At 36.2% G+C, this 23,039-nt stretch overlaps 1 protein-coding gene across 2 annotated transcripts in view; it reads right to left on the bottom strand.

Annotated features, from left to right (window-relative positions):
• ROCK1 (Rho associated coiled-coil containing protein kinase 1) overlaps window positions 1-23,039 on the bottom strand; it is an 84,223-nt gene that overhangs the window by 42,471 nt on the left and 18,713 nt on the right. For both annotated transcript variants that reach the window (XM_063395739.1, XM_063395730.1), the window contains exons 2-8: window positions 11,091-11,172; window positions 7,337-7,437; window positions 6,391-6,528; window positions 5,434-5,609; window positions 2,512-2,596; window positions 670-814; window positions 244-382 (exon numbers count right to left, since the gene is read on the bottom strand). In XM_063395739.1, coding sequence (XP_063251809.1) covers window positions 244-382; window positions 670-814; window positions 2,512-2,596; window positions 5,434-5,609; window positions 6,391-6,528; window positions 7,337-7,437; window positions 11,091-11,172 — 866 coding nt within the window. The remainder of the gene's footprint in view (window positions 1-243; window positions 383-669; window positions 815-2,511; window positions 2,597-5,433; window positions 5,610-6,390; window positions 6,529-7,336; window positions 7,438-11,090; window positions 11,173-23,039) is intronic.

The raw sequence follows: 23,039 nt of genomic DNA, 5'->3' as shown, positions 1-23,039 counted from the left end.
GTATTTCAGAACACAGCCTGGTTTTAACTGGTTATAAGAAGCTCTGCTGCTTCTGTTTCCACCATCATGGACAGCTAAGGCAATTGCCAAGTTGTTGCACTGTGCTCATGCCCAGGCACTAAGAATTTCACTTCTCTTGAGCAGTTTAAAAATGCACACAAAACAAATACTTTTTTTTTCAACATGACAAGAAATACTCTTAATGAAGGCTTATTTTCATTATGAACAAAATATAAACCTTACCTATCAGTTAAAAAGGCACAAATGAGGTTTTTTGCCTCTTTAGAAATGTCACTGTCATCAGGGAAAGTAAGGGAGTTCTTATGGTTCATAATCTTACTGTAGGTTCCAACCAAAGAATCTGCATAAAAAGGTGTATCGCCTGAAAAAGCAAAACCACAAACATTAAAAAGCAGATCAAAATTATTGTGGACCTGATTTGCAATATTTGAATTACATCTACAACAATGCATGCAACCAAGTGAATGAGAGGCAAGGACAAAAATGTCTGAGAATTCTGCCAGAATTTTTCTAAAACACATTCTGTAAATAGCAGGATCTGTAAACCACAGCTCATGCCAGAAGAGCAATAATGTTAAAAACAAGAGTGATTTTAACATGGGAGCCTAGATAAGTAGTGCAGTCAATTCTGATGATCCTACCACTCACCTACGAGCATCTCATACAAGAAGACTCCAACTGACCACCAGTCACATTCCCGCCCATAGTAACCGTCCCCTCCCTGGGACTTCAACACTTCAGGAGAGATGTAGTCTGGTGTTCCCACAGCCGTGTCACATCGTACCATTCCTTCCTGCAAAGGACAGGACAACAGCCAGGCCCAAATATAAGATCCAAAATTGCCAATGAGCTCCACAAGCTTATGCAACATCAACAGATCCACATCAAATTTTATCAACAAACATTCTTTTTAAAATGTTCTTTTATATTTTTGAAGTCTAAGCTGCTAAAGCCAGAACAAAGCACTACATCTGTCAAACACAATGGAAGTCACTTTAAAACCTCAGTTAGTATTCAAGAAATAATCAGGATTGCATCAAGGCCCTGCACACACCACACAGCCACTCATGCTAGCACAGATGTGTCATTTGCTGACAGGATGTACTGTAAACAGTGAAAGCTCCTCTGTTAGCATAAATGGATCAACATCAGGGATTTTGATAACAGGAACAGCTGAACTGCAAGTTTTTGACCTCTGACCCAACATACTGAATGCTAGGAAGACTAAAGGTAGATAAGGCTTTGAAAACCTATGTAGAGAGACTTCAAAACAGGTAACAGGTGAGAAGCACGCTTGATGTTCCTCACACCCCTGAGAATGGGCTGGCAGAACTGAGGTCAGTCACACTGGAGCTGTCATCCAGGATGCTGAAGGTGTAACCCCACAACCTTTTCCAGTGCCATTAAGGCACTTCTGAAATAATCCCTATGCCATTCCTAGAAATGGATCAGTGGAAAAATTCAATAAAAATATATAACTAAGCAAACAAAATAAATATTAATTTAGTGCCGCATATGCAGCAAATCCTAAATTAAACTCCTATACTGAGCAGTTTTTCTTCTAGAGAGTAACCTTTTTCAAAAGACTAGAGGAACCAAGACTAGACTCAAGACTACTTGGATTTTTACACATAACCTGCGCTTGGTTGTCTTTGGTGCTTTTATTCAGCAGCTATGTACAGTAATTTATTCAAATCTCCTGAACACTACACTGTGAAGCAGATGCATGAGGAAATATTACAGAATACATTCAAATGTACAAGTAAAAACTTGACTTACCAACTGAACCTGAATATGATGAGAACATATTGTACATATTACACCAACTCTACTAAGTACCATGTATTTCAGATTTCCACAATGTGTCTTCCCCAAATATATGCACAGGCTGACACAAACCAGTCAGTTTTGTTTAGGGAACAACAGTGCTACACAGTACATGAATACTGTTCCAAAACTTTTTTTTATGACCTCAGAATACATTTTTCAAAAGTAAATAATTCCATGAACCCTGTTTCCTTCAGATTTGTCCTCATGCTATGTCAGTAATGGCTAATAAGTACAACCGGTATTTAGCAACTGGCATGTCAGTTTTGATTCTTTAATTTCTGGCACACTATGTAATATCATCTAATTTCTTTGCACTAACTTTTCATACCAAAAGACTTAAAGAAATAACCCTGAGCATCTAGAGACAATCAAAGACTTGATTTCAGAAAGTTTCTCTAGAAAACAGTACTTGAAGAACCATTTCTGCACTTTCCATTGTCACTGCATAAGACACATGCATCACAGAATTACAGAATGATTTAGGTTAGAAGGGATTGTAAAGATCATCTAGTTCCTTTCACTAGGCCATGAAGAACAGTAAGGGAACTGAGTGGAACTTTACACTCTTCTCATCTACCTTACAACTTTTCTGTATCTTTTGACTTTTAAGTATGTTTCCTTTTCACAAACAGAAAAGTGAAATTACAAACATATGTTTACCTTGTTCATCTTCATACAAGTACCAAAATCTGCTAATTTTAAATGACCAGCTTTATCTAGCAGCATATTATCAGGCTTCACATCTCTGAAAGAAGAAAAAAATACATATTTTAAAAAGTAAAAATTCCATTTCATCAATTTAACATATGAAAACAATGGAAGTCAACTGCTTTTCAGATGCAACACTGCACAAAAAACCAGCAACATTAAAGCATCACTATTGCCACAATTCTTTTCTGCTTTCTCCAAGTATCACAACCAACACAAACAACATTTTTAAAAAGCAGAGCACATGTGAGAATATAGCCTTAAGTGACCAAATTTAATAGATCTGGACACTCATCTTGAACCTCAAGTTTTCTAAAAAGCCATCACTGGTTATGCCAAACAGGCACTGAAAACACAGCTTCTTTTCTGTACCACTTCTATTTCAAGGGAACAACTGGATGCCATTTCCAAAATTCTACTTCTGTGAACAAGTATTTTCCCATGACTCACGAGGAGTATTAACTTATACCACCCTCCACCAAATACTTTCACTATAGTTTTCATAAAGTAACTGGTAGAGTGCAGCATGTTGACATCATTGAACATACAGAAGCAGAACAGCAGTAAGAAACAATTACCAAGATAGCATAACACAAATTTCAGGAGAATAGATATTTCAGAGACCTCAAAGGAGAACTCTGGCCATAACTGTCAGATGAAATGTAGTGCAAATGTACCAGTACATTCACAGAATAACTTTGGTTGGGAGGGATTACAATAATAATATAACAATATATAACAGTAATTTGTTTGGTTGGGATTTCTGTAAGAGTCAGTTAGCTGCCTGATCGAAGTATAGCTACCAAGTCAGATTCAACTTCAAAGTTACATTAGGTTACTCAGGGTCAAATCCAGGCAAGTTTTCTTTTTTTGAGGATGAAGAATCCATAACCTTTCTCTTGCACTGTTTGACCTCCCTTATAGTGGAAAGAAAAGGTCCTAATGAATAGCTAGATTTTCCCCTGCTGGAACTTGTTTCATCCATTGCCTTTCATCTTTTCACCATGCAACTTCAAGCCTGGTCCATCTTTTTTTATGAAGTCCTGCTGGGCAGCTGGTGACTAATGCCTTCTGTCCTGCCTGAACACTGTTCATGTTGTGAACAGTGACAGTGCTGATCCTGGTATCAAACCTCTGGGGAACCACTGGTAGCCGACTGTTGCTGGACAGCACAACCTACTCAAAGAGTACCTAGACAGTTCCACCCGTTCAAACTGTACCTTTCTAACCCAGCTACAGCTACAACATTGCCAAAGTCAAGACAAATTCTGCCTCGTCAGTGAAGCCCATCACCTCAACACAGAAGGTAATTGGTTTGGGAAGGCATGCATTACCCTTCATAAATCCATGCAGGTTGTTCACAATCATCTTCCCATCCACATGCTTGGAAAAGCTTTCCTGACAATTTAAGCCAACTGCCCTTAGGCTAGCTAGCCTTCAGCTCCCCTGATTCTCTTCTCCCAGCTCTTCTTGGGGCAAGACAGGTGTGCCATTTGTTTCCTTCCAGTCATCAGGCATCTCCTAATTCCCATACACCTTCCCAGGTGACAGCCAGCAGTACCATAAGGCTACTAGGCAGCTCCCTCACCACCCATGGCATGTCCTGTGTGCCCTGGACATGTGCATATCCAGTTTGCACAAATGGGACTCAGCTTCATCTTCCTCTGCCAGAGCAATGCTTTCCTCTCCCAAGCTCTGCCACTGGGCAGGACCCGAGAGGCTTGAAAGCAGAGCTCACCAATGAAGGCTGGGGCAAAGGCAGCAGCCTCAACCATTCCCATGTCCTTTGTCACTGATCGGTCCCTGACCCATTAAGCAGTAGGCCCATATTTTCATAAGTTCCTCTTCATTCATCAGAGTTGAATAGATTAACTACAGGGGAAAAAAAATTCCAAAAAATCTCCTGGTGTCAAAATAATCTAAATTTTCACCAAAAAAACCCTCTCAGTGCTGCTGGCATCTTCTAACGCCTGCTTTCTAAAGCTTGCAATACACATGTACAAATGGTTCATTCAGCCAGATAATTTACCCATTAGATGCAGCATAGCTACATAATTAATGATGCTCTAGATCCTACTCAAGCAATGAATTCGTAGTTTATTTTGCTTTTTGTTTGCATTTTTTGCAAAAGCTTAGATGTTAACACTGATCTTGTGACCAAATTAGAAACTGAAAATGTATATACTATATGTATACTACACACTACTCAAATTCTTCCTGTATTTTCTGTTGAAAATATTATTGTTCTGCTCCTAGTTAAGATAATTACAAGCTAGAAACAGATACAAGTTCAAATATCAGAAAGAAAACTTCTCAACCTATCCTAGAAATGACTACATTTAACTTTAGGGCAAGTATATAATATGAAACAAATCCAAGTCCCTTTGCTCTGCATCTCAATTTTCCATCTTGCCCCTCACAAGAAAACATATGGCCGGGAGACTTTCCTCACATTGTTCACAGATTCTTGTTTAATGGGTCACTGAGGCTTCAAATGCCTAGCAGAGAATTAAGTCCTAACAGTGGATACTACTGTGATCAAATTCCCTAAACAGCTTTTTATAATCAAAAGAAAAGAACCATTTTGGGGCCAACATGCTCATACCATTTGTTATTGTTCTTATTGTCTCTTGGTAAAGTGGGACAATTTTATTGCTCCCCAAACTGAGGAACATGAGCCCACTGAAAACCTCTACTTTGACTATATCACCTCAGAATCACAGTTTCTGATGGCAACAACTTTTCAATTTGTAAGATGGAATAATTATGGAATAACAATAAAGAAGTAATGTCTTGAATTTTAAAACTGCCTAAACTGAAGCAATTCTGGCAGCATCAGGAAATAAGCCTATATAACATCTTTTTGTTTCTCACCTGTGTATAAAACCCATTGAGTGAATTGCATCTAATGCAAGTACAACTTCAGCAGTATAAAATCTTGCCCATTTCTCCGGAACATCGTAGTTACTCATTAAATTCACAAGGTCCCCACCAGGCATGTATTCCATCACCATGTAAAGGTAACGGTCATCTTGGAATGCGTAAAATAACTGCAAAAAAGCAAAACCAAAAAATAAGCCACTTAATGTTCCAGTTATCTTTAATATTATTTAATATATCTATAATAATTTGCTTGTTGGCAAATCAAAGGCATTTCTGTGCAAGCTGACTTCCAGAGTAAGAGAATTGCTATAATAATTGCAGCAAATTCCTAAATTTTATTCTGAACAATCACACCCACACAGTAAAACAGTTACCCATTTGACTTGGGTCAATCTTGAATGAGTCTGTGTAATTCCAACCTAACAGAAGAATTTATGTGCTCAAGGGTAACAACAGTGTAAATTAACAAGCTGACATGTGCACACACAATGCTCCATGATTGGTTCAGGCATGCTCCTTAGAACTTCAAAGGCAGCAGCGCCTCCCAAAAAGCTGTCAGTGACAACACTGAAATGGGGAAAAAGAACCAGAGCAGGCATAATTTGCAGAGATACACAAAGAAATTAGAATATACAGAAGCTCTGTCTTAAGTACGTCTTTATGGTATGCTGGATGATTCGAATAACTAGTACAGAGAGATGCACCAATATAGATCTGACAAAGAGTTTTAAAAATACACAGAATAGTTTATTTTGTAAATGTGACAAAATACAGTTTGAAGCAAGTGTGATACCTGCTTTTTTGTATAGCATGCCTTATCTTAGTCATGTACTCCCTAGCAGACCACAAAAACAAAAAAGGGACTTTGAAACATGTAATTTCAAGTCATGCAGTGTTGCAATCAAACTATTCTATAATGCTAATATTTTAAAAGTAGTATCACTTTACCTGAACAACCCAGGGACTATTAGCAAAAGCCATAATATCCCTTTCTTCCCAGAAGAATGCAGAATCGGATCTTTTTATCATCTCAAATTTGCTCAGAAGTTTCATAGCATACACTCTCCTTGAGGATTTATGCCTTACCTATCAAGACAAATGTGACATATGGAACATATCGGTTTGCCATACTAACACATAAAGAACATCACTGAAAATACACTTTTCTTGCTTTACCGTTTAACATGTTCTATCAGACTCCTCACATTACTATAAAGGATTATATACTGTACATCCACAAAATAATTACATCTGACAGTGCACTACTTTTAAAATACTTGCTAGAACTTTTCAACACAGAAGTCCATAGGTATAGGAGTCACATAATTTGCATGTATGTGCCTTTAAAAGGACAAATATTGGCTGTTAGTGTTGTTAAATACCATGAAGTAAAAACTATAAGCATTTTCCAGAGTTCATTAGCAGATGTGTGTACTTGCTGCTGTATTTCCAGTTTCTCCTACCAGCACTTGATTAAATAAAGCAGGATTAACAAGCCTGGCTGCTAACCTATCACAAACAACACACATCTCTAATCTGTGAGAATGTATCCACAAAAATCTGGTGTAGTCCCTGAGCTGGCAGAAACTCTTCTAGCCCTTAAGAATTCAAGTGTCCATATAAACAGTGATAAAGGCCAATTTTCTTAATTATGAGGAATACACGTCCATTTTGGGAGAGAAGATTACAACGCAAAACAAGTACTCGTACACTCAGACAGGACTGAAATATGACATTTTCAAAAACATTTCCATAAAATGTAAAGGAATAAAATTTCACTGAGCCAAAGGCTTAAATATTTCAGACTGCATCTTCTAAACACTTCACTGAGAAGCAGATGCATGAGGAAATACTACAGAATACATTCAAATGTACAAGTAGAAACTTAACTTACCAACTGCACCTCCCCAAATGCCCCTCTACCGATCACCTTCACCACTTCATAATCTTCAGCTTTCATGCGCAGATCTCTCATTTTATTTACTGTGTCTTTATCTACATAGAACAAAATTCGTATTTCATATGTAGTCAACTTAAAGCCACCTGTCTAATTTCAATTTTTCATACTTTTTAGAAGAAGTGCTGCTCAAAGCAACTATCTTCCCACTGAAAAATTCTTTGCAAGAATGCATGACCTTATTCTCATGACCATAGCTACCAAAACCTGATATAACCTAATGCAATGACTCTACTGCAAAATTCTATTGCAGAAGATCTTAATTTAGGAATTTCGTTAAAAAGAATTACCTGCAAAAAAAATAGCTATGCAAAAACTTCATATCCAGCATGACCTTTCTGGCAAGCTGATCAGTATAAAAAGATTATTTCTGAATAAATATGCAACACAGCTGGGAAAGTGTATAAGAAAAAACACTGTAGTGTATTGACACTTGAAAAACTATTTTTTTAAAAAAAAAGTTTCATTTTTCTGCACTTTCATGATTCCTAATACTCAAAAAAGTAGATTTTAATTTAAAACATGCAGTGGGAATCATTGCAATTATTTATATAAACCTGTCATTCTATAAACTAGAATAATTTACAAACTCCCAGTGGGCAGATACCCTAATTCCAAATTTGGTAAAAGATTAAAACAGTCTATTTTAATCCATGTGGGTCAACACTGGCATGAGACTACGTAGAAAAGCTTCATGCTTCAGTTTTTCTAAAAGCCAGGAAGTTCTACTAAAACAGATATGCTTTTAATAAAAAAAATTATGCAATGGTACTTTATTTTCAAAAATAATATTCTAGGCCTAAAAGCAAAGTTTAGAGAGAAGTAAGGACAGGAGATGAAAAAGGAGGAGAAATATAATATTATAAGTTCATATGTTAAAAACAGAAGGAGTTGACAGAAAATTGTCACTGGACTTCTACCTACACAGACCACAATCTAAAACAAAAGCAGTCTGTCTACAATAAAAATTCAGTATGATTTTATTACCTCAAGAGGAACAGACATAGTTCTGTTTGAATAAGTACTCTGCAGCATTACTATCTAATGTAAAGCAACCATTTACAATGCAGCATAACACAGACTGATTCTGGTCAATTATAGTAAAATTCTAAATCCTGACAAATTCTTTCACATAGCGATCAAAATATTCAGTAGTTCCAACAAATAATGCATTGCCTTATTTGCCCTGGTGACAATGGCTTAGAGAAGAGGAGGAGCAAGACTGCACAGAACTAAAATGCAGCAATTTTCTAGCTATTGTTAACTTCATGCTTAGTGATCTCACAACAGGAGGTTCACCTCTTCTGAACAAAAAAGCCTAAGCACAATCACAAGCCTTGCCTATGAATAAAGCAGAATTAAGGAAAATATATCTGAAGAGAACCTAAGCTAAGGATTTTAAAATCATGTAAGCCAAGCTTATGATCAGTTGCAAATTGAAATTTATGCCTGAGATACACAGTAACACTCAGTTATCTTCAGACAACATGTTACACTAACAACAGGGTTGGAAATTCGACCTCCATATTCTAAGATCTGTTAAACAAGATTTATCAGGCTGCAATATATTTCAACAGGCAGTTCCTTATCTCCCAGGACCAGTGGAGGACGTGGCCAGCCTGTGCTGTATGAACAGCTGGGGTGGCTCCCATGGCAAAATTCACCCTCTCCACCTTGCTTCTGCATACAACTTTCTGTTTACAGCTTTGGTTATAGGCTGCTTTGGAATAAACTGAGTCACCACTGCAAAGTAGGGTTCTCAGTTACCTCTAATACTCATCTCCTTATTCTTTTAATTCTGTATGGTAGAGAAACAATAAGGTTTACATTTGCAAAAATCATCCTCACAACCCCAGCTGGCAGAGGCAGATTTTGGAGGCTCCACAAATGCAAAATGTAAATTAGGAGAGGTAAAGAGGGGATAAGTTAGGGCAATCAGTCTATAAAATAAAGAAGGCAAACTCCCATTTTACTTGCCATCTAGAAATTTATTTAAAATTTCTGCAAAAAATGTTGCAAACCAGGCAGCTAATACTGCAAAAAGATATTTTAAACAGTCTTCTAACAAAATTAAACATGAAAATATCTTTTTAATTTTTTTTAATAGAAATTCAAAGCAAAAAAGCAAACTAGACTTCACAGTTGCCTCTAAGGCCACTACTCACACATCCACAGTTTGCTTTCATACTTCAGCAAACACTGCAAGTTAATGTTTTAAAGGTAGTTTGAAGGAAACTAATGTGTTCTGTTCTCCACCTTCAGATTACTTCAGGTCACATCTTACACAGTATATAATTTATACCTAAAACATATTAATTATCAGGCTGCAAATGTAAAAGTTTTCTTTCACTCAGCCACAATTGCAGAAGCAAAGCTTTTTGAGACTCAGTAATGATTTCACTACTCATAAAAATTACATTCAAATTATCTGTTGCAATGAGTATTTCCTTTGCCTGATACAACTTCTCTTTTCTCCATGAGTTTCACCACACCTTCTCTGTAAATAACTGAGTATACAAAATGTGCATGTAACTCAGCATATGGTATCAATACAGTTTAAACTGTGAAAAGTAAAACAGAACATTTGAGCTTAGGCTTTCAGTAACCAGCTTATGTGCAAGTGAGCCATCAACTAGATCTAATGGACTCAAATATTCACACAAATGGAGAGTAATGTAAAAAAACTCCACAAATTCACTATCACAGGCTACAGTTGCACAAAATAAACCATTTGAAAATACTGTGGAAACAAAAAAAATCACCCCACATAAATTTCAAAACAAAGACAAAAACTAATTTAGTCAAATTACTTTATATTTACCACAAACAACGTTTACTACAGAATTCAACTGAATTGCTTAAGCCTGTAAAAATCCAATAGTATTAGCTTAATTTCAAGTTTTGCCCATTTAGTGTACAGGCAGAAGCAAGTCTTCAATCAGCAAACATTTCTGCCATGATCTTCAGAATTTGTCAGTTTGGCAGCCTTCAGAAAAGTTTTGATGCATAAATGCCTTTTTAGGGTTTTCTTTGCTTGTGTTTTGGTTTTTCTAATTATGAAAATTATGAAACTATCATTTCTATTTAAATATCAAATTTTTTACTTTAAAATGTTATAGAGTATAATGTGCAGGAAATCTCGTTGTGGAAAAATACAGAGCAAATGCAGAGAACTCCACAGACACATCAGCTGCACACACAAGTAAATGCATCAGCTATGCAGTGTAAGATCTTCATGAAAAGAGAACTTTAATACTAAAAAGCCCAAAAGCTTACAAAATACATGCTACAGTCTGTTAGTGAACAAATATTTAATACAATTTCATTGTATACATCACTATGTCATTTTACTGTTAATTGCTTATGATATCTTAGTACATGAAGTTAGAAAACAAGTTATGGGAATCCAGGGAGTTGCCCTAACAAAGACAAGAAGCCTTTCTCTTAAAAGGCTTTGTGCCACTGCAGACAAGGCCATTTACAGGGGCAACAGATTGGACATTCAATTGCTGGGGATGAGATCTGCATAGGCAGCTGTCACTTCTCAGAGGAAAAGAAACAAATAAGATTCTTGCACCCAAAACTCAATGCACCCCAAATCCCTAGGTGCCTTTCAAAGAGCTAGTACAGGTGTTTTCTTTTTGATATTGCAGACTGCTGTTACTGAGTAAATGAAACATTAAATACTTACACCTGTTTAAGAAGTTATCAATGTTCTTGTTTTTTCTCAAGGCAGGAAAATCCAAGTCATATACCAAAGCATCTAATCCATCCTGAAAAAAACCAAACAAAACAAGTAAAATTAAGTATTTGGAAAAATAATTACACATGCTGCTAACTGAAGAGCCAAGATAAGAAAACAGTTGTCCCTATCAATCTTACAAAGGAAATCTTTCACATTTATGTAATGACAGCAGTTAGATGAAACAGCTGCTACTCCTTCCCTTCTATGGGACTAATCAAATTTTGATTCCATATGCTTCTATGTATTATTAATTATCTTAATGAGCTCCATACGTACATGAAAATAATTGCCTTTTCCAAAAACAAAAATAACAAATAGCAGTTCCAATCAAGTTCAGTAATATTAAAAAGTCACAGTGCATCACACAGTAGGCACTTGAACATGAAATGGCAACTGGCAAATAGGACAATGATGGTTAATTTAATTCTCAGAATCAAACCCCTGCATTTTATCCACTGAATTCAGTGTGAATTCTCATGAACAAGATGCTGGCTTTATCCATTCCAACTTAAATCTAGAAACAAACAACCACAAGCCCATCTGGCACTACTACCACAGCATACATTCCTATAACAAAAGCAAACCAAACAGCATCAAAAAGCCCAACAGGAAAATACAACATAGGAGATAGTTTCAAGGTCTCATTAAGTGCTGTGAACTTGGTGACTAAAAGCTTAAGCCTGTGTTTGCCACTAGGTATAAATGACTCCTCAATGGGTAGGCATCTTCTTGGAGAGAAAGTAAACCCAGTTTTTTGGCTGAAAACCACAGACACGGCTTCCACTGAAAAATGATCAAGTATTCTAGGGAATTACGTAACAAAGAATCAAAGTGCATAAGGGATTCCTCTCTCTCAGGTAAGTATTGTGTAAGAGACAACTGCAAAAATAAAGACACAGGTCTTAAAATACAAATTAATGGATGTTACCAAAGCATGCCAGAGATGCACTGCAATTTACTCGTCCATTCATAGCCAGGTGTTTGTGTTACCTATTTTTAACCTGCTTGGAGGGAGATATTGGACTGGACATACCTTTGATCTGATCAGTTCAGATCTGACTAGACCTAATTTAATTGCTTTCAGCTTTTAAAAGGATTTTTCTGTCCTTTTTTCAGGACTGAAAACTGAACCATCAGTCTTTGCTAAGTACATCAAGTAACTACACCTGAACAAAAGCTAGAGCATAAGCTTTTTAAAAGCTTATTTTCCAGGAATATATAGTTGAAAACACATTTGATTTAGACTGAAATATTAGTCTTTGATCTTTCATTTCAAATTCAAACCAGTCTTTAGGACTGACTTTTAACTATAAAATAAATCCCAAGTGCTATCAAAATCAAAATTATTTCTTGGCTTGCAGTCCTCACTTTTAAAGTATGTGAGATAGAAATTATTCACTTCAGATATAATAAGAATAAGCATTAAAATCATGCTAGAATTTGAAAACAGGTAGCTGCAAGGCTAATCAAAATTACTTTAAAGGCCGGATATTATAAAACTGTTGATTTCATAAAAACATTCCTTTTTTAAGCTACCTCTGCATACAGTGGCTCATTTTGAACTAAGAAATGTTAAAAATAAAATTATACAAATCAAGAAAAGCATCACAGTATTTCACTTCTCTAAAATAGTCAGGTTTTGCATCTTGTGCGCATCTTGTGCTTTAAAGGAACTTTTTTTGGACTGACTGATGATGAAAAGGGAAAGCAAACAGCAAAGAAACAACATTTAATGAATCAGTAGTAGAAATAAGAGAGCAAGGGGCCAACTACAATTTGGACTCAAGACAGATGCAGAAATAAAGCCATGCAGGCAGGGTAACTGAAACCTAGTGAGAAATACTTCGCAAACTACTAAAAGACATCTTTTCCAAAGATACATAGTAAATATTCAGGAAATACAGGAAAAAAATTCAGTTATTTGGTTCTGTTGAATAAATTAAACAGAGAACCATGATAACTGTTTGCACAGCAGTACAAAGTCCACCAGTAGCTTCTGTGAATTTATCTTCACGCTGTGTGAAGCAGTAGGAAAACATCAACTAGGAGGCTGCTGGGTCCCATCCAGTGACTTTTAAAAGCAAATTAAAGATGGCAATGAACTGTCAAAATTTTGGTTTCAATCTGTCATGAAGCCCTCAAATCTGTAGAGTCAATTGATTTGTCCAAGTTTGGAGCTAACATAAAATTTCCACACACCAAGCAGAAGCACAAAATTCTCAAATCCTGGTTGGCTCTGGGGTTATGCAATTATCTGTTTCAATTCAGGGCTTGCTTCAAAAGCCAAACTTCAGTCTTTTTCTTTATAGGAAGGAAGGTTTTAAACACTGAATACAAAACTATATAAAAAATGGGAATATGTTTAAATTCATAACATCAATCTTACTTTTGTATCGTACTTCTTCCTTCAAAATACTAAAATATAAGCCTATGCCAAAAGAAGCATAAAGTATAGAAAATGTCATGGTTTCCTTGGTGTCTCAGGCATGATAGGTATTTTGTTGTGCTATTTTTAAAAGTTTTAAGTTAAAGATGGGAAAAAAGGATACAGATTCCCTTTTAACATGCAAAAGCAGATTTCGATTCTGTTTAACTCAGAATTCACCATGCACAATGTTTCCCGTTCTGTTCTTCACCTTCCAGTTCTTAGATATGAACTCTATCAATTCAAATACTTAACTAAAAAACTCTGAAATACAGACTCAAGCTACTGATCTCCCATTCATCTCAAATCATATTTCAAGATCATGCAAACAATATCTAAGGAAGTTACATGCCAAGAATTGCTTATTTAAAAGCCTCTTCCAAAAATCAGCTCCCCTTCACTACAGTATCCAGAGAATAAACCATCCTGGTTCAAAACTTCCATTAAAAAAAGGTAAGGATGGGTGGTATTCTATAATTAAGAGACTTGCAAATCCTTAACACTCAAAATAATTATTTTCTTCAACTGAATAAAGTTTCTGAAGAAAAAAACAGCTTGGCACTACTTTAGTGTCAGACTGCAAATGCAAGACTAAGCTTGAAGTAATTCTATGGAATCATAATTAATGGAAATAAAATATTTGGGATGCATAGTGTATAACATAAAACACAAAACACCTTATATTAGGTAAAGCAGAAGAACTTGCAAACACTACAAGCTGTCCAGCACAACAGGAAGCACAGAAGCACAGCTATTTTGAAGACGTATCACTAGTGACAAACAGGGAGAGGTACACAAGCTCAAAGTGAGCGTTGGTTCAAAGTGGTGTGGGTCAGAGAGATGGGAATATACTACGGAGTGGCAGAAATGATGGCTTGCAGAAAAAGGGTAAAGGTCAAATGAGACATGATCATTATTGCCAGAGGCTGCAGATAGCTCATCTCTCAGCTTTCTCATTTCATCTTGCTCAATCTTTCAATATGTTGTCTGAGTTTTTTGCCAATACAGAAAGGAAGGGATGTCATCTTTCCATCAAACTACAGTAGCCATACTCTTCTCCTCTAAAGGATGACAAGATGTCATTAGAGTAGGCAACCATACCTCCAACAGTTCCAGGCACTGTATTAAAATAAGGCAGCCTCATTTTTATGATGGATTTTTCCTCCACTTGGACAGGTTCCATGTATTTTTAGTATGTATCTCATTTAAATACAGCACATTCCATACTTCTTGGAAACATATATTGTGGCTTAGAGGTATTTTCAGCTAACACTAAGTTCTACTTTATTTTGTAACTACAGAGCAATTTTCATGTTTAACTTTCAGGTCTACACAGATATTTTCCTTTTAATAGTTAAATTAGATTACTAAAATAAATTGGTTTATACCTCCACTGACATGGTAACAGTATTTCAGAGGTGATTAAAAAAGAAGGGGAAAAACTTCATTTCTAATGTTCGTCAGTCAGTTTCATGGTCCAATGCAGCCTTTTCTACATCACATTCATTCAATAAAATCATCAAGAGTTTCATTATCTATATAAAAGACCTCATTTTATCCTTCAATTTTTTGAAAGGGCACACCAGGGAGTCATTACAACATGCAGAGTTCTTCCTTACAAAACCAACAATTCCACATATTCTGTTGGTTTAATTTCATTCATTACTACACCATACTTAAAAATGTAAAAGGTAGGGTTATATGGAGTAAAATCAAAGGTCGGTCTAGATGCATAGACTGGCTCTGGAGATGACAGTAAGAGCGTCCAGGAAAGAGAATACAATCAAGTACTACTCAGGTGTATGTGTGAGCCAGAAATGGCACTGCCATAATTAACTAGGATAAAAATTTTCTAGGCAACATTTTCTTTGGTGATTTTTGTCTAAATGTTTTCTTTGTTTTAGTTTCTTACATTTACAGAATTGTACAGATACGAATTCCACCACCTACAGGCTATATGAAAGTGTACCTGATTTCCAGCTTATCACTCTTTAGCCAAAAAAGGGACAATGACTCTTTACCCACCTCCCCCAAGACACAATTTACACACTCGTGGCATTTCACCACTGGCCAACTCTCTTCCAGTTATCCTTGTATGAAAGCGATTTCAACTCCCACCACCAGCACCACCTGGTAATTTGTTATTTCCACCATGTACTTTTTAACTGGGGCAGGGGAACTTGTGGAGGAACTCCACGTTGTATTTATGTTGTGAGCACACTGTAAGTACACAATGCTTTACAACAGTTCCTGTTCTGTGTTTCATTATACTTTCAGTTATTCACCAAAATAGCTGGTTAATTTTTATAGTCACTGTGTATTAGATTGATTCTTCCACAAAATTAGGCATTACAAATCAAAGCTAGTTCAACATAACGTAAGTACATGAAGATAAGAGGTTTTTGTCCCAAGCACTCACCCAACACTCAATGATGAATTTTACCTACCACTTTTAATCAGCTGGGCACCACAAAGTATTAATTTCTTCTTTGATTTGCTAGATCTTTAGTTTTTAGTGCTCTTTTATCATTAATTGATCATTATTCACCATTTTAGATCCCTTATGACTGTGAAATACCATACACCTGTTAAACTCCATGACCAATTTGTTTTGAATAGACTGATCACCAGCTTTCCATTCATTCACCTACTCATACAACTAACCATGCCAAAAGCTTTTGCCATTACTTTCCCTTCAGTTTTTCTAAAAATACAAAATCCTGAACCATAAAACTTGCCACTAACGCATACATTAACTACACAGTCTATTACCACTGAACTTCTTGGGTTGTTACACCAACTTCTTTTCAGTAGATTCATCTAAAATGGACTGGTTTCCTCAAGCTTGTCTTAAGAAGTCTCAGATTAATTGGATTTTTTCCCCGAGTTTTGGTTTATACCTACTTCCAAAGTTTTAATGCATCAAACTGCCAGTACTACTATGACTATAGTCAACTTCTTCACTCTGTAACTACATTCCCTAATCTCAAAACTCACTACAATGCAATGCAATGATGGTTTTATTCAAATGTATGAATTAATACAATTTTATAGGGATATTTGAAAATACACACCATCAAGCAATTCCAATTTAGCAAAACATATCTCATGATTCATAACTGATGCAAAGTAGAAAATGCAGTATATGATCTACATTACCAGGGTACAATTACAGCATTTTTATATTTTGAAAATTTATTTCATACACATTTCATTATGATGCAGTATCATCTAGCACATAATAAATAAAAATACATGAAATTCAGTTGAAATGTTGTTATTGAGAGATTTGATTATTTTACCATTTATTTAGCATTCAAAGCACTAAAAAAAATACTTAATGGGTATTACCTGCATACAAAATTTGCATTCCTTGGACAGACTGGCAGTTACTCAAGCTTAAACTCTTTATCCCTTTTCTTATTTTCAAGAGACAAAAGTAAGTCTTAGGATCTACAACCCTTAACTGTCCATATTTCAGTTCCTTGTATAGTAGGCATTTTATTATCTCTATGGTACCATGCGCCTCCCCTGTACTCTCAAATCAACAAACCTGACCTTGATTTGCACACGTTCATCATAATTCATAATAGCGTTGTGTCATACGTAAGTGAATTCTCTGGTCAGCTATGCCAATAGAGCTACATTTATCTATCTCTAATCAAGTACACAAAAGATCCCATTAAGTTTTAAGTTAATCATGCTCATTAATTGCGCTGTCCAAATAAAAGAAAACCGCAATTTAACACTTCAGCTTTAAAGTCGACAAGACAATGAAGACAGAGTCAAGGCACTTCACTTAAGAATTTTCATTAAATTGTTGGAGCAGGCAAAGTACACAAACTGTCACATGAGCCTGAGTAAAAGGCCCTTGATTCGTCGCCCAGCACTACACAACTCTACAGAGCTCCTTGCTTCCTAGTATCCTGCAATACTCTTAGGAGTTCTTGCAAATTTGCCTAAACAGATATTTCAGAGAGAAATATTGCGGGAGTTGGGGTGTTAACTTGATAAAGAGCTAAGAGTTTGACTCAGTGAAGATTTAACACCTGAATAAGGAGACCTTGAAACTTCAAGGCAGCAATATTGAAAGCAGTACAATTATTGCTTTCATTTTGGCCTTTATAAAGGGTTATTCCAAACGTAGTTGCAAACTTCACCCACATTCTGTGTAGTTCCGTGTATAAGTACATGTACTCACCTTCTGTTCAAACAGTAGTTGTTCAAAACTTGCACTGGCAAATTCCTAAAATATACATTTCCTACTTGACTCACTAGATTATAAACATGTACACAAATGTGTACATCAAAATACCCACTGAAACTAACAGCAGAGCCAAAAGACCTCTCAACATTGTTACATCCATATTAGCACTTTAGGAAACCTCAGGTGCAGGTCTACAGACAGTAGACACATACGAGTAGTAATGTTTTTTCACATGCACTTCTGGGTGTTGCTTTTCCTTCACTCCAGCAATGAAGCATCACCACCTGAAGCATCTCCTAAAATAAACTAAAACAGAACGTAGTGCAAAACTGCAAATATCAACTTACATAGAGTAAGCTTGCAGGAGTACTGCCAGCACCCACTACACACCTCAGTCTTTCACTGAAACAGAAGACAAGTCATAGATCCTTCACACCAGAGCCCCTCTCTGTCCACTGACTAGGTGGAGAAATCTTGAATAACTAGATCTGCTCTGAATGACACCTACTTGTGGGACTATTTTACACCTAAAATTATGGAAAACTGACATTGTTTGAAGATGTTTTCCAGAAAATGTATTTCAATGTTTGTTTCCCCTCCAAATCCAAACAGTATTTTACAACATTAATTTTACTACACTAGCATAATTTCTTGTGGTCAATAATCTTTACATCCAAACTTCAATTGATTACATTACTGCTTTATTATTTCAATTTGTCATCAGAATTAATTCCACTTAGTATTGCATCTTTAGGAACAACTATCAGATAAAAGAGCTGTGTCTTCAAGGATGATGAAGAATGTAGGCCAATATAGCACCAAGAACATATTTCAGTAAAATCTAGGCAGAAAACAGGTACCATATAATTTAAAAACAGTTCAGGAAGATGTGAAACAGGAGTAAAAGCTGACTGCCATTAAGTCAAATTATACTGATTCATTTCACAGCAAGTGAGATCACTGGATCCTCGCAGTTTCATTTCCTTAAAAAAGGTTCACTTGCATTGGTTAATATGCTCTGTGGGCAAGTTTTACAAACTTCAAAGCTCCTATACCACATGTGGCACGTTCTACCACAGAAAGAATACTTTACATTAAAAGACTATAGCAATTGTAGAACTATCTGGAAAGCTACAGAGATTCTTTATATTTTAATGTGTAGAAAATAAGAAAATAGATAGCCTGCTTTAAGCTTAAATGATTTATAAAACCATGTTTGACTAACACGAGAATAAATAAACTGTAAGTACGGCTTGCTAAAACTGCCCTTTTCAAGAAAACTGTACTAAATGTGATTAACACAAGTGCCTAACACCTAAAACATATATATTTCAGTAGTGTTAGAAGAAGTAGGAGTACTGGTAGTTAAAGAACTTACTGATGTTTATCACCATAGAAGCAACATTCCACAGCCACTGCAGCGCTTGGCATTAGGAAATGCCTCACAGGTCTAGAGTTCCCAGCTACTTTAACAACTGCAACTAGAGATGAGCAGACAACCTGACACACTATCCACAGAAATACCTCGTGGTGGAAAAAAGTCACTTCACATCCTTTCCACTTCTCAAAGTTATGGTATTAACCAAAAATACAAGGCAAGCCCTGTTCTCCCAACTAAGATATAAAATAACTACTTCATTTTTTTTTTAAGCCAAATATCACTTGTAAATGGCATCAGCAAATGCTCTTTGAAGTCCCTACAGCTTTCTTGGTTATCCTGTGAGGGCAGATTCTTCCACAGGCAGCACAGAGATCTGCCATTGTGATTTGGGAGTCCCAACACTTTCTTTTGAAACACAAACACTTAAACTACCAATTTAGATCAATGGGAGTCAACACTCTAAGGAATGCTCATTAGAAAGCAAAAGTAACATGGATAAAAATTAACACTATGGATGCAAATAGCGGTACATAGCTTCCCTTCAACAGAAAGGGAATATGGTATAAAGACAGATCAGAGATAGGAAAGAATGAAGACAAACTGGTCCAGTCCCAGCTCAAAAGGCTAAGGCTTCTTTTGCAGCAACCTGCAAGGATTCGAGTAAAGACTTCAACAAAAGCAAAGAAACTGCATGACTCCATTAAGAAATAGTGGTATTTACCAAAGGAAACAGAACCCCCTCCACATCTGTTGCCTAGGAAATTGCTGTCTGCCTCCCACATCTTTTTCCAGGCAGGTATCCATGAAACCTGACTTCTGAAGTAAGCCTTAGTCACTTGGACAAGACGTGAATTAGCAAGACACTGACATGTTCATAGGAGTTACCACAAACAACATAAATAAAAGTGCTCTGGCTCTTGTCAAAGCTGTCAAATATGTAAAGCAACTTTAGATCTCTTAGCTTTACATTATAGTAAAAGCAGCCTAAGTTCTCCCATCAAAAGCTTAAATTGCTGCTTCTAGCTCTCCTACCATGCTTTTGTCTGAAAAGTGATACCTCTGCTATGAAAAAAGAAAAATATTACCATCAAAGGATGAAATATACTAAGTCACTGGAAAGGATACTGATTTTTCTGTAAAGCAACAATACCTCAGCAGCCGTACTGAACCTGTTGTCACCTGACCTGGATTATGTTTGCTGCAAACATAACTATAAGTGCTAACTATAGATATAAACAATAAACTACACAACAATAAAAATGCAAGTTCTCTCTTTAGCTTTGACAACTTGATCTCTGGAGATTGTATTAGTTCAATAATTATGCTTTAGAAAATACTCTAAAAAGGTGTATGAAGGAAAAAAAAAAAAACCTCTGCTAGTGACAATATCCACCCCACAGAAAAATAACCTGAGGACTGGAAACAGAGGCTGAGAACAAAAGTACATAATTTTTTAAACAGAGCATAGACAATTCATTGAATGGCTTTTCAAGAAAGAGTGTGAACATTTTTTGCAAGTAATTTTTCCAGCAGCCGGAAACACTGCACAAAATCTCCCCTTTCTCACCACCAAAGGGAAATTCTTCCCCAAAACTCTACAAGTCAAAACACTTCTTGCCAATGAGAGAAGTCCAGAAATGAAGATTATGAAAGAATTATACTAAAAAAACTCTGTAGAAGCTGAAATAATGATTTTTAAAGCAATGTGCCTTTCCTTAGTGTCACATGCCAAACAGTCTGCAAAATGAAAAATATGGGAAGTTGAGCACAACTGAAGCAAGGAATCAACTCTGAGGAACTTTTCTGATTGCGCAATCTCTTGTCAGAGCTCTCGCTCCATTTCTGCAATAAACATTCCAGCACAAGCAATCACACGTCAAGCAGATATTTGAAATATGTGACTAAACAAGAACTTAACACTATTTAAGAATTTGTGCATCATTAGACAGTTTTGTATCACAAACCCTAGTGAAGCCCATAGACTTTTTCGTGCACTGATTTGATTAAAAGAAAAACTTCACTTTCAATAAAAAAGATGTGTGTATGCATAAACCGATGTTTTTCTCTATTTGTTCTTTTTTCCAGGATGTATACACCCACAAAAATGACTTTCCAGTAATGTTATTTTTTTAAAAGGTTATAAAAACTCCATGAGAATTATTTTAGATATAGACAAGTCATTTCTACTCCCAAACACTAAGACTAATCAGAATTAACAGGATTTTGTAACTAACAGGAACAAAACAGCAAGTTTTTCACATATTTGGGAGATTTTCGCTGCTAACGGAGAACAAAAACAGTTCTGCTAACAGATCATTTCCAGAGTCCAGAAATCAAAAAATTAAATTTACAAATTTATAAATATATAAAACATGCTTTTACCCATTACCTTTATGCAATTTTTTAAAAATGTATGAAGAGACAAGTTCTCTTTCAAAACCTACCTGAAAAAAAAAATGCTAACATGCACAGACAGTGCCACTAGTAACACCATTTTAATTAATATTGGATGTTTAAATATATATTCAAGTCACCAATAGTGACTACTTTCAGGTCAAAAAATACTGCCCCAATAGATGCTTTCAGAGAAGTTGTGGATGTCCCATTCCCAAAAGTCTTCAAGGCCGAGTTGGACAGGGCTTTGAGCAACCTGGTCCAGCAGAAAGTGTCTGTCCATAGCAAGGGGGTTGGAACTAGGTGATCTTTAAGGTCCTTTCCAACCCAAATAATTCTACAGTTCTCTGATTTAAATCAAATCTCCTCTAAGTACTCTTCTTACCCTTTTTGACACTGCAGTAGAATAATGACAAAAGTCCTGAATGCTTTGGACTGCATGTGAAAAAAGAAAGGTGTAACTATAAAATCAAAAACCTACATGAACGCATGGTTTCACATTCACACTATTGAAATGACAACAGAACCAAAGCTGTCCATGAAAACTTAAGGGTGGCTTTCTACAAACTGCAAGTCTCTCTCACTATAATCAGTAAGGATTTTACCATATATAATACTGCAACAATATAAGCTGGTTTATCTGGGATTTTCAAGCAGAGTTATTTCAAGACTAGAGGAGGAAAGGAAGTAGAAATCCATTAGAGGATCCAACACTTTTATATTCAAGAAAATCCAAAGATGTCATGATTTATCACGCTTACAAGCTTATTAGGGACATGCAAATAAATTTTTCTTTCCTCTTTTTCAAGCTTTGAGACTAAAATTTGAGGAAAACTAAAGCCACTGACTCCATACACCAAGAAAGAAGTTTTCCCCCAACATTTCCGTTGCTCAAGCAAGAGACAAAAAGAGCAGAACTTCATAGAACAGTGGTATTCAACTTCTACAACACTGGGTATTTTCACCAAGCTCATATAGTGCAATCAGAAGGATGAAAAATACTAAAATGCTAAGAAATAATTGTACAAGCAACTCTTCTACCAACTTCTCCAGCTACATCAAAAGAGTAAGTCAACTCCTTCCTGAAATCATTCTTCCTACGTAGCACTCTAGAACCTGAGAAAACCATTCCACCCACCCAAAGAGGATACAGTAGACTGATACATATACTCCAAAGGCATGATTTTCTTTTGGATTTAGAACATGGAAGAAAACAAATCTTAACCCAAAAGGAAAGAGAGCCAGGGCTGTCTGGACCATTGCCACAACCATGGAATCTTGTCAAAGTCTCTCTTGCCTGTCCTTACAAGGGAGCAAGACTGAGCTTGGGCTGATTAACTTAATCTCTACAGGAGACGAGGGCAGGCAATATTTTTGTCACGCCATAAAAGCCTGCCATGAGACAAATCAGAGCACACCAAGATGACTTTTTCTCTTCTTCCATCCCACAGACCAGTTTGAGTAGCTGTCATTTAATTTCTCATTAAG

Source organism: Prinia subflava, chromosome 1 (assembly GCF_021018805.1).
Source record: "Prinia subflava isolate CZ2003 ecotype Zambia chromosome 1, Cam_Psub_1.2, whole genome shotgun sequence".
Taxonomy (NCBI): domain Eukaryota; kingdom Metazoa; phylum Chordata; class Aves; order Passeriformes; family Cisticolidae; genus Prinia; species Prinia subflava.
The sequence above is the reverse complement of the archived record's forward strand: the minus strand, read 5'-3'. Positions and strand labels throughout refer to the sequence as shown.